This window comes from Ammodytes marinus (assembly GCF_949987685.1).
Source record: "Ammodytes marinus genome assembly, chromosome: 20".
In the NCBI taxonomy this organism is placed as follows: Eukaryota; Metazoa; Chordata; class Actinopteri; order Uranoscopiformes; family Ammodytidae; genus Ammodytes; species Ammodytes marinus.
In genome coordinates this window covers 4065376-4078177 of record NC_137224.1, presented here as the reverse complement: position 1 = coordinate 4078177, position 12802 = coordinate 4065376, and the positions used below count along the sequence as shown (strand labels likewise).

At 39.1% G+C, this 12802-nt stretch overlaps 1 protein-coding gene across 1 annotated transcript in view; it reads left to right on the top strand.

Moving 5' to 3' along the window:
• acsl5 (acyl-CoA synthetase long chain family member 5) overlaps positions 1 to 12802 on the top strand; it is a gene marked incomplete at its 3' end in the record, with an annotated part of 26087 nt that extends 13285 nt beyond the window's left edge. The window contains exons 2-21 of the mRNA XM_080049471.1: positions 1895 to 1988; positions 3092 to 3257; positions 3684 to 3795; positions 3990 to 4054; positions 4142 to 4243; positions 4749 to 4848; positions 5624 to 5802; positions 5986 to 6018; positions 6123 to 6248; positions 6356 to 6433; positions 6566 to 6700; positions 8728 to 8862; positions 8943 to 9038; positions 9745 to 9817; positions 10075 to 10163; positions 10509 to 10625; positions 11140 to 11283; positions 11556 to 11657; positions 12064 to 12135; positions 12665 to 12802. Of these exons, the coding sequence (XP_079905597.1) occupies positions 3102 to 3257; positions 3684 to 3795; positions 3990 to 4054; positions 4142 to 4243; positions 4749 to 4848; positions 5624 to 5802; positions 5986 to 6018; positions 6123 to 6248; positions 6356 to 6433; positions 6566 to 6700; positions 8728 to 8862; positions 8943 to 9038; positions 9745 to 9817; positions 10075 to 10163; positions 10509 to 10625; positions 11140 to 11283; positions 11556 to 11657; positions 12064 to 12135; positions 12665 to 12802 (2052 nt within the window). The 5' untranslated portion in view covers positions 1895 to 1988; positions 3092 to 3101. The remainder of the gene's footprint in view (positions 1 to 1894; positions 1989 to 3091; positions 3258 to 3683; positions 3796 to 3989; positions 4055 to 4141; positions 4244 to 4748; positions 4849 to 5623; positions 5803 to 5985; positions 6019 to 6122; positions 6249 to 6355; positions 6434 to 6565; positions 6701 to 8727; positions 8863 to 8942; positions 9039 to 9744; positions 9818 to 10074; positions 10164 to 10508; positions 10626 to 11139; positions 11284 to 11555; positions 11658 to 12063; positions 12136 to 12664) is intronic.

Genomic DNA, 12802 nt, shown 5'->3' with positions numbered 1-12802 from the left:
CATTCATACAGATTAAGGTGAGATAAACCTTTGATTACATTTGAACAACCATAAATGACTTTATTCCAAAGGTGCCGGTGCCACATAAACGATGTCTTTTGATATTGCTCAATTTCATAAAGCTGGTATCAAAGTTCATCATAATCTTTTCTAGGGCTTACACACTTCCACTGCATTTAAACACACACACACACACAAATGAGTGGAAAGTGATTGTAGGCTGATAACGTGAGCTAATTTAATTAAGGAAAATATATGGTAAAAACAAATCAAAACAGCTAAATTAAGTGAAAAGTGTGCAGTGGTTCTCCTGGGAGAGTTATGTCAGGTGCCAGAGCTGCAGAAATCCATACTAGGCAGGTTGAGCCTTGCTTGTTGCAGGCGGAGTTCCCACACCTGTGTGCAGTTTAAGGTGCTAATGACCACAGGTGGGCAGCTTGTACTTAGTGGTGTTGCTGGCTTCAGCCTCTTGTTTCCCCCGGGGTATCCTTGCTCAGCCTTGGCCCCAAAACTACCTCTGCTAATCCCAACAGGTAACCACCTTTCAAAGCTTCTCCTAATGAACCTTTACCTTCAACTCGTTGACCCGCAGAATCAATTCACAGACACATCCAAGTTCTTGGATGTGTCTGTGAACTTGTAGAAGTTATTTGTTGTGTCTGTACTTTGTGTCTATTGAGACCAATAGACTTGAAGAAAGGATTCATCTGAGGCTTTCAGAACAATTCAACTTTTTTCTCTTTCAGTCTAAAATCATCATTTGGTGTTTTTGAAAGCATTGAAGCTGAACTACTAAACTTTTTAAAAGATAAAATGCGAGAATATTCCGCTTACATGATTTTAAGGTTGGCCTCATAAGCAAGAAAATGCACAATTGATTAAGGCAATATGCTGAGTGAGTGGTTCAGTTGATGCATAGGCCAGTAGCTCATGGTTGCTAATGTTAGCCAACTTTACTTTGATATTGCTGCATAGGCAACTTTAGAAAGACTCCTCAACTGTTGTATACATATTACGGTTGCATTTAATAATTCTCAATTTAATCAGTCTCATCATTAATCAGTCTCATCAAATGTGAGCTTTCATGTTATTTTAGTGACTGCTGTTGGTAGCATGTTTCTGACCTAAACAAAAGTAATTAAAATTATTTAATGTTCATTTGGTGTCTACGTTCTAGATCTTGGGTCTGTTTGTGCGTTTTAAATTGTCTGAGTTTATGAAAATATCTCCCAACGTTAGTGGAATCTTAACACTTCTTGCACTCCACAGGTTGACCCCATAGTGGTTTAACTTCAGTTGTAATGTCATGTAAGGACTTTGAACATGATAACAGGAGATAGGACAGTTGGCCTTTCATCAGCTGCGACATCTTGGCCTTCCTCTGACAGGGGAAAGGTGCTTTAAGGTCATCGATATGGACAAAAACAAAGTCATTGATCAGTTCAAGATTCAAAACTGTATTGACATTTTAACCATACAGCAGAAGCAGATCATAACAAGCTTTGATCAACTCTACAATACACTCTTAAAAATGTCAACCTATACTCCACAACATCTCGGATGCGTATATTGTACTTTTTACTCCACTATATTTATCTAAAGCGGCTTTAGTTGCTTTTCAGTTTACAATACCTTTGTGATGTTACAAAGTATCATGTGAGAAAATCCTACTTCATAAGCTAAATAAAAATGACTGACTAAATATAACTTATTTTAATACTTAACGTGCATTAGCATAACACTAACATACTTAAGCCAGGACTTTTACTTTGTAAAATATTTTGATGCCTTTTTCTTTATCAGTGGAAGTGATAATGACCAAGGTCCAAAGGTTACTTTGTAACTCTGTCGGACTGACTTGGATTTATTTTTCTCTTTCTGTGTCACCCTTCAGAGTGGAGGAAGAGGATCAGCTGTGCACACACACACACACACCCCTACCTGCCTGTCAACTGGGAGAAGTGAACACCTGAGAGGACCAACAGCAGGTAGGAACCTATTGGGACATTTTAATAATAATCCCAAATCTTTATGTAATATTCTTACAAACCCATTATGGATTTGTCAAATGAGAAATGAGCATTGTAAAATGGCCATAACAAATTTTAGTATGCACTTGAGTGTTGCCATTAGATGCATATTGATGTTTTTTACGTTAACTTTTAAAAACTTTAAACTTTCTTTAATGTCCATACCAATACTATACAATGTGCTTGTTCCATATAAGATTCTTCGTCTGTTCTAATAAAATAATGAACCTTGACCTAATTGTACTTGACAATTATGACCTAGAAAGAATTCACACTATGCTTATCCATGAGTGTACAGAGCGGGGGAAGCGTTTGTTTAACTTTCAGACGTCTTTTGAGTCTTTTAATCTCTTTGCGATATCAGTTGTTCCACTGAAGAGACAAAACACGTGAATATTCAAAAGACTGTACTTAACCCACTATCTCCTGTATGGATTGTAATGTTGTTCTGTTCATGGCTTGGTCTCTATCTTATGAGTGATTAGGAATCACGTTGCACCGTTGACTTTGACCTCAAGTAATTACGGAGACCCTATCATCAAAGAGCGTCAAGCAGCTCAGAATTGCACAATAGGACAGTATACTGTATATTTAAATATGGCACTTTTAAAACTTTAACATGAGCTTACAGATGACAAATTACATTAAACAACAAGTCACTTAGCAGACACTTTTATACAAAGCTACTGGCTAGGCAGTTAGCATTAACAGCCTTGCCTAAGGACCCTCCCTGGACTTGCCCAGCCCTGACCGAGAATTGAGCCCTAGTTTCCCATACAATAAAACGTTTTCTAGTGATGCGAGATTGAAGAAAACACTTCTTTAAACCGCAATGGACAAGAAATGCAATTGTTTCTGGCAATTTGTCTGCTTGTATTTGTTCTTTGTTTTCATTATCTCTTGATTGCAATTTCTTATGTCTAATCTTGATGTATTTAATGCCCCTGTAAAGCAATTTGAATTGCCATGTGTCTGAATAAACATGCCTTGCCTCACAAATGCAGTGGTGTGTATATAGTATAACAAGGTGCTAAATCTCATTATTTTTCTTGGTCCATTAGACCTTGCACCATGGACTTCCTTCTCCAGATGCTGTTCTCCCCTCTCCCAACGTCGGCCCTTGTTTCGCTGTTTGCCATGGGAACTGCTGTCCTGTTCTACCTCAACACTCGGCCCAGGCCCCTAGGCAGCGGAGTGGACCTACACTGCCAAACTATGGGCATCAAAGTAAATTGCAGTTTTGTGAAAATTATTGGAGGGTTCCCATGATCATGAAATTCCTGGAATAGTTATGAAATGACAAAAAATTCCAGGCATGGAAATATTTTGGGAAAGTTTGAATTTACTTAAATTTTCGCCAGTGTTCGAAAATATCCCAGAACATGTTAAGCGAAATTGTTCCTTAAAATAATAGTGTGATCTTTTAGACTTCACTTGTATTATTACGTGATACACAATAGGATGCTGCAAGTTTTTCTGAAAAGAGTGATAAAAGTAAGGTGTGTGTGTGTCACTTTTTACACCTCTACCAATGCCATCCATTTCATGACTGTGAAATGATTACCTGTCAGTACATTTACAGTATGTTAATGAACAGCAGCCTTGCTCGTCACGTACAATCTGTTCTAAAGTGTTTCTTGTTAATGTCTGCAGGATGGAGCCAGGAAGACTGCATTGCTTGAGGATAACAACAACCTGATATCTTATTGCTTTGATGACGCCAAGACCCTCTATGAAGTGTTCCAGAGGGGACTGAAGGTTTCAGGTGATGAGAACCTTATATATGGCCTTTTATTTCTTTCCCTTCTAAGTTAGATATTGCCACCATTTTTTTTTTTTTTTATGCGAGTCTCGCTATAAACTAAGGGTACTGTGATCAGCTAGAACATTTGTCTTGCCGTTGAAGCTTTACTAAAACATTACATTTAATTAAATGTTGGGCCCATTTCTCATTTGTAGGTAACGGGCCATGTTTGGGCTACAGGAAGCTAGGAAGGCCATACCAGTGGCTAAAGTACAGACAGGTAAAACATTGTGTGACACCATTCAACATCATAAAAACATTGTACAAATAAAACACTGACGTTTGAATCTGCTTCCTCTCTATGAAGGTGTCTGACAGAGCGGAGCACTTGGGGTCCGGTCTTCTTCAAAAGGGTCTGCAGCCCAACGCAGACAATTTCGTCGGCATATTCGCTCAGAACAGACCTGAGGTAATGATAGTCTATTCATGGATGCCTTTCAGAACACTCAAGGATACACCTTACAGTTGAAACAAGCAAAAAGTACAGTTAAAAAGCAAATGAAAAATATGCTAAAGGTGCTACGAGGAACTTTTGAATGTTTGCGAATATTGAATTTTTCATCTGATCATGAATTACATGTAACAGCAAATGAGACCACCAGTGCAAAGAATGCTATTTTTTTTTGTTTTTCTTAATGCCTTTGTCATGGGTACGCTCACCCAGGAACAACAGCTGGCATAGTTAAAACACTACCGCTTTTGTCCATCAGAGCACAGAGTTCCTAAATTAAACAAACACGACATATCGGTGAATTTGAGTGTGGAATAACGTAAATAACTGAAACTTGAGGAAGGTTTTAAATGACGGGGGTTTACTCTATAGAGATAATTGTGGAAAAACATGGTTAAATGTCTTCATAAAGTGGGTTATTTTTGGTTTTTGAACAACCCACCATAAATGCTGTCTGTTGCAGTGGATTATCGGTGAGCTGGCCTGCTACACCTACTCCATGGTAGTGGTTCCCCTGTACGACACCCTGGGTGCTGAGGCTCTTGTGTTCATTATCGACCAAGGTAATTGGCGCTTTTCTCGCACTCTTAATGCGGCTAATTGCAGAGCCGATTCTCCAGTCCAGTAAGTCGACGTTCCCTATAGGGATATATGTGGCGTGTGGGCTATAAGCTCATAATTATTTGTCAAACCAGCTCCTTCAATATGTGCTGCATCTTGCTTTTTGATTATTTGATCATTTCTGGACAAAATATCAGAGGACAAAAAAAACGCATGAATAATAGTCGATTTGCGTGTCTTGCATTTTTTTTTTAATCAATTTGGTGTTATACTCTATAAATATTACTGAAACGGTATAAGTGTTGCCAAATAAACCTAATTTGGTGCAGCTGCTTTCTGTATAGTACAAAAAATGCCATGTCAATTCTTCGTACTGCTTTCTTTGCAGCACTAAGCATTTTATTTTGTGTACTGTATTTTATCCTATTTTTACTATTATTGTCATGTCTGTTTATTTTGTCTATTTTAATGTGAAGCTTGTAATGCATATGATTTATTAATTGTAAAACACTTTTAGCTGCATTTCTTGTATGGAAGGTGCTATAATATATAAAGGTGGAATTGGCGATTCTGGAGACTGCTTTTTGTCACGATCCGCTACTGGTCCGTATTGGGTGTGCGCAAAAAAATGTCAGTGTTGATACACAGCCTAGGCTCTGTAAACTGGTATGTAAACATGTTGACAACAAGCATTCCTAAGAATCGCTGTCTCCACCTTGTTTTAATATTGTACTGTCCATTTAACCAGTAATACAGTTTAAAGTTGTCTCCTTCCAGCGGATATCTCCACCGTGCTTTGTGACAACCAGAAGAAAGCAGAGACGCTGCTGCAGAGCCGGGAGAAGGGCCAGACGCCGGTACTCAAGACCATCGTCATCATGGACCCTTTCAACTCTGAGTTGGTCGAGAGAGGAACCAAGTGTGGGGTGGACATCTTGGCCATGCAGGATGTGGAGGTATTGCACGCTGCACACACATAACTGGCTACAGGGGAATCAGTGCTTGTGCTTTTTATATTGGCTTTATTTCAAGAACAAACAATTGTTTTTAGTTCCACACTTGCAACGTATACTGTTAGAAGAAGCCAAAGCATTTTTTTTTTATTGAAAACATGTCTATTTATTTTCTTCGCTCTCCAGGAACTGGGGAAGAATAATCTTCAAGAGCCAGTTGTGAGTTTGTTTCCGAGATATTCATGTTAGTTATTCAAATTTAAAATAAATAAGATTAAACAAAATTGCATGCTGTTTTTTAATGGTGATTTATGTCCCAACAGCTACCAAAGCCAGAAGATCTCAGTATTGTTTGCTTCACCAGTGGCACTACAGGAAACCCAAAGGGAGCAATGCTGACCCATGAGAATGTGGTCTCCGACGCTGCAGGTGTCATCAAAAGCATCGAGGTACAATAATGACCATTACATGTCTTTTTTTTATATGTCGTATGTAGAGCAATATATTGAGTGTATTTTGTAAGACTTTTTGCTAACCGCCTCTGTGTGTTCTCCAGTCTTCCGTTGTCCCATCTCCTGAAGACGTCAGCATTTCATTCCTGCCTTTAGCCCACATGTTCGAGAGAGTTGTACAGGTAAGGCCCCAAGACTCCATTAAGAACAGATCGGAAGAGCACATTTGCAATCCTCGTATTTGTTAAAAGAGACTTGAGAGAATATTTTTGAAGGTTTATTTCTTTTAATGACTTTGTCTGTTTTTCCTGTAGACAGTGATGTATGGTGCTGGAGCTAAGGTTGGATTCTTCCAGGGTGACATCAGACTGTTGCCAGATGACATGAAAGCCCTGCAGCCCACCATTTTCCCAGTAGTGCCTCGACTTCTCAACCGGGTCTATGACAAAGTAAGAGATTTGCATTAGGGACACAACAGCCTCTGCTCTTTTCTCTCATTTAAGGCGATACACTGCATGTATAGGGTAACACTTTAACTAATGGGTATCCAAAACTTTGCCAGTACATTCCTTGCATTGAAACGATTCATTTGTATCGCATAATATCTCACTAATTATGTGTAAATAATATGCATATATTTTTTTTTAAACGTTGATGTTGGATAATCCAGATTTTTCAGAGACGTTGAGATTTTTGGTTTAACTTTTTTTTTACTTGTGATAATGGCTGAAATATACAGATGCAAACAGACAAGGTTTAGTAAGATATACACCTAAGTGAACATTCTGGACCTTTTTACAGTGCGTTCCAAATTATTATGCAAATTATATTTTTCTCAAATTTTCCTAAATAGTCGATGCAAATGACGGTCAGTATAATTTAAGTAATCAACCGTTAAAGTATGATTCACATTTTATTGAACAAACGTCCCAATGATACAGTATTTATTTTTTTCAAAAATTAAAAACTCAAAATGCACTGTTCCAAATTATTATGCACAACAGAGTTTCAAAACATTTTATAGGTTGTAAAGAACTAAAAATGGCCATTTGTTGAATTTGTAGGATGTGGAGGTCATATTTAGTGAAATCAAAAGCTATGTCAATCAAAAACATCTTAACAGGCCAAGTTACATGTTAACATAGGACCCCTTCTTACATATCACCTTCACAATTCTTGCATCCATTGAACTTGTGAGCCTCCCATAGCTGCTGTTTTGATCTGAACTGCCTCCCAACCTCATACATATTTTGCCTGAGGATGCTCCAAAGGTTCTCAATAGGGTTAAGGTCAGGGGAAGATGGGAGGCCACACCATGAGGTTCTCTCCTTTTATGCCCATAGCAGCCAATGACACAGAGGTATTCTTTGCAGCATGATATGGTGCATTGTCATGCATGAAGATGATTTTACTACGGAAGGCACAGTTCTTCTTTTTGTACCACGGAAGAAAGTGGTCAGTCAGAAACTCAACATACTTTGCAGAGGTCATTTTCACACTGTCAGGGACCCTAAAGGTGCCTACCAGCTCTCTCCCCATGATTCTGGCCCAAAACATGACTCCACCACCTCCTGTCTGCCGTCGCAGCCTTGTTGGGACATGGTGGCCATTCACCAACCATCCACTACTCCATCCATCTGGACCATCCAGGGTTGCACCGCACTCATCAGTAAACAAGACTGTTTGATAATTAGTCTTCATGTATTCCTGAGCCCACTGCAACCGTTTCTGCTTGTGAGCATTGTTTAGGGGTGGCCGAATAATAGGTGTATGCACAGCTGCAAACCTCTGGAGGATCCCTTGAAGTTCGCGGGACTCCATAGGCACCAGCGGCTTCAAATACCTGTCTGCTGCTCTGTAACGGCATTTTAGCAGCTGCTCTCTTAATCCGATGAATTTGTCTGGCAGAAACCTTCCTCATTATGCCTTTATCTGCACCAACCCGTCTGTGCTCTGAGCCACAAATCTCTTCACAGTACGATGATCACGCTTCAGTTTCTTTGAAATATCTATTGTTTTCATACCTTGTCCAAGGTATTGCACTATTTGACGCTTTTCGGCAGCAGAGAGATCCTTTTTCTTTCCCATAGTGCTTTAAACATTTGGCCTGCTTAATAATGTGGAACGTCCTTCTTAAGTAGATTTCCTTTGATTGGGCTCACATGGCAAACTAATTATCACAGATGTATGAGATTGATTTCAATGATCAAAGGTGTCCTGAGACACAATATCATAAGTTTTATTGAAAAACAAAAAATTAAATGTTTATGACACTTCAAACCAATTTGCATAATAATTTGGAACACGGTGTATTTATACTAGTATGAAAGAAAATGTGTAATGGATGCAAAAATCTCAAAATAGATCAGTGCTTGGAACAAAACAATGTTCTTGCCTGCAGTGTCTCCCCTTAAAGCCCCACCCAACACTTCCAGTTTCTTGTGTCAAACGCCATTATCAAACCTCCTGTCGCTAGGTTCAGAGCGGCGCCAAAACGCCCTTCAAGAAGTGGCTGCTGAACTTTGCCGTGGAGAGGAAATATGCTGAAGTGAGGGCAGGCATCATCCGGAGCGACAGCATCTGGGACAAACTCATCTTCCACAAAGTGCAGGTACACTACGGTTCTGTTTTTTAAATAATCGCACATTTCGGTATCAATAATTGTAAAACATTTTCATCCTTGATTTGTAGGAGTCTTTGGGGGGTCGTGTGCGCATGATGGTGACGGGAGCAGCACCCATATCTCCCGCTGTACTCAACTTCCTCAGGGCTACACTGGGTTGCCAGGTAAGAAAAAAAAAAAAAAAAGTTTATTCTTACTCCGTTTTGGCGTTTCAATACATTTCTGAAGACCTGGGTCACTGTTTGACATAGACATGTGTTGTTAGGTCTTGTTTACGTGACCTTCAGGGCCCAGTTGTTCAAAAGTCATCTGATTTGGATTACTTCTATCGGATTGGATCGTATGTTGGAAATTATCTTATTGCACATCATGTTCTTTCCATGGCTATTAGCTTATATGCTTAGTCCCATTGTGTTCCTTTGAAAAATGTGCACTAAAATAAGATGGATTACCCGATGCTGGATGGCAAAACAAATTGGAACTTCAGTATCATTCTGATCAGCATTAAAAGTTTCAAACAACTCCTGTTTTTTTTGCTCACAATCAAACATGCACACCTCAGAACGACCACCTCCTTCGAAAAAGGTTATATTCAGGTCGCTAATTGTTATATATTCTTGGCTCTCATTTAGCTACTTTAAAAGCAAATCATTTGGTTTGTGAGAAAATGATCTTGAGACGGTTTTTAACCTCGGTGAACTCTGAGGTCGTACAGTAAAACTCTTGTGTTTGGCGGAGTAGAGATTGCACAACGGTGTCCAGCTGCTATTGATCACTACATGTTGTTTTGATAACCTGGTAGCCCTGTTCTCACTTCTCATGCTAATTTTTTTTTTATTTGACTAAATGTTTATTTATTTTTATTTTTAGATCTTTGAGGCGTACGGCCAGACAGAGTGCACAGCTGGCTGCACCTTCACCATGCCAGGAGACTCCACATCAGGTACACAGGTCAACCATATTTGTTCCCCTTTTAATATAGACTACAACATGCTTTATGAACAGTGTTGGAATGGAATTGGGTATTGAAACAGACTACATACAACTTTCCATTATAAACAGTGGTGGAAAGTAACTTAAAAGTACATTTACTCAAACTGTGTAAACATTTGAAGTAGGCCTACATAGCTAAGATTTATTTTAAAAAGCTGGAAGGTTTGATATTGTGACTTGTAATCTCTATATGGTGTTCTCCCTCAGGGCATGTCGGGGCGCCACTGCCCTGTAACGTGGTGAAGTTGGTGGATGTTGAAGAAATGAATTACTTTGCTTCAAACGGCGAAGGAGAGGTAAGATGATAACACAATGTTTGCCTATAACTTTACTTTAAAAAGTTACTATCAGCTACTCTCAGTTCCTGTTTGCAATGTAGTCATGAAAATTGAGACAACTAAGACCGTATAAGGCCCGTCTTTTTTTTCTTTATTAGTTGCTTTTTTTTGTGAAATTAAACCTCAAACTTTAACACTAAATATATGTCTAGTTGTTAATGAAGTATGTACACCCATAGATTAAACAGTTTGTTCCCACTTTAAGTGCATAAGTAATATCGTTTAGAAGGTTTTATGTAAATGGTAAAGTGTATTAAAACGTTACTGGTATAACTTTGTTTCATGTTTTTTTTTTATTCCCAGGTCTGTATCCAAGGCAAGAATGTGTTCAAAGGTTACCTGAAGGACCCAGAGAAGACTGCAGAGGCCTTGGATAAAGATGGTTGGCTGCACACCGGGGACATTGGAAAATGGCTCCCGGTAAGATACCAAACTCAGATAATGGGGGAAAGTCCCAGTTTAATACAATATGTTCTCCAATTGCATGTAAATGAGCAAAACAATTGGTACAATATTTCCCCATAACTGAATAAGCTCAACCACAAACTTCCTGCACCAGATGCATTGGGTTTGGGGATGGAGCCCTCCAGTCAGACTGGCAGATTGACTATTAAGATCAGAGGAAAAGGTTATTGAAGAGTGAGGGTTTTTTTTAAACAGGGTCATTTCCTCTTTCTTTGAGTATCTTTTTAGTTTAACAGGAACGAAGAACTTCTCAATGGAGATGCTGAGGCTTTAAAGGAATAGTTTGACAATTTTGGAAAGTTGCTGGTCCACAGTTAAAGGATAAGATCTCATATACTACGAAACCTTTACATGTGCATGCCCCACAGTTGCACTTTGAATGGCCTTGTCTGAATTGTGCTATATAAATAAACTTGCCTTGCCTTGTATGTTTTATATTACAAGAACAACCCTTTCTTTTTGTCATTAGAGTGGAGTTCTGAAGATTATCGACCGCAAGAAGAATATCTTCAAGCTGGCTCAAGGGGAGTACATCGCTCCAGAGAAGATTGAGAATGTGTATGTACGCAGTGGACCTGTGGCCCAAGTATTCGTGCATGGAGACAGTCTACAGGTAAAAAATAAAATAAAAGCGGACTATTTGCACTGTGCTAAATTTGTATGTATTGTACATTACACCCTTAAAAGTGGAGTCAGCGAAAGCTTGTGTTAATACACAGCCTAGGCTCTGTAAACTGGTCTGCAAACAAAGGAGGTCGACCGTAGCTAGAAACATTCCTGTTTACAGAGCCTAGGCTCACAACAGGCATGCTCCAGAATAGCTGACTCCACCTTTAATCCCTCTGATAATCAAACGTGTGTGTGTGTGTGTGTGTGTGTGTGTAGTCCTGCCTGGTTGCCATTGTAGTCCCTGACCCTGATGTCCTGCCCGGTTTGGCCAAAAGTCTGGGGTGCCAAGGCTCCATGGAACAACTCTGCACTAACAAAGTAATGTTCCCCTCTCTGTCTCTCTCTCTCTCTCTCTCGTGTGTGGAAAGACTACACCACTTCTCTCAAACTTGAGAAGTCAAAGTAACCTAGGGCAGACGATCTGGGGTCACTTTAATACAGCCGAGTGTGTCTTAAAGCGTATTTTTCTAACCCCAAGCTTTCGGCAAAGAATCTCTGCAGTAAACATGGTCATTAACCCTAAAAGGAGCCAGCTGGAGTAGTTCTCCATGTCTGCTGAATAACTCATTCAAGGAACAATGTCTGCAAATCAAATTGTCTATTTAAATAGACTAGTGCAGTGGTTTTAAATAGAAGACTAGTGCAGTGGTTTTAGCACAAGGAATTCTATCTTACTGGAATGCCGTTTCTAAAAGTGATGAATTGTTATGTTTTTATTTTACAGGAAATTAAGAAAGCCGTTCTTTCAGACCTGACCAAACTGGGCAAAGAAGCCGGACTCAAGTCTTTTGAGCAGGTAATGATCGTGATGATGTACCCTGCTTAAACTGTGACGTAAAAGCAAAGGTTATCAGAGAAATGTACAGTTCTGAATCAGAAAAGGATTTAATGCCAGGTATCTTCGTACATAGATGGGATGTGGTCTGATGGTGCATAGAAATAAATATACTAGACATTTTACATTAAGAATAGAGATGTTCTTTAACTGAACATATCTATTTGAAATAATCTCACTGTACATTTTTATATTTAAGTTTTATAATTTCCCTTATTGATGGTGGTTGAATATATATTCAAATTTAAAGATTGATCGAATCAGAAAATGTGTTCATAAACTGATCGTTAAAGTATTTTTGACATTTCTATAACTCAATGCAGATTTTCTGTTGCCATGTCTCACTGAACCTGACTCAGGTCACCCTCTAGTGGTTCAATGTTGAACAACTTCTCATCTTAATTTTTTTTTTAATCAGTTTGCATCGCTATAGAATCTTCAGTCCAAATACCTTTTTTTAACCATCTGTATTTTCCCCTTCCTGATACAGGTGAAAGATGTGTACCTCCACCCGGAGCAGTTCACCATAGAGAACGGCCTCCTGACTCCGACCCTCAAGGCCAAGAGGGCAGAACTCAAGACTCTGTTCCAGCCACAGATCGACCAACTCTACGCTAACATCCAATAA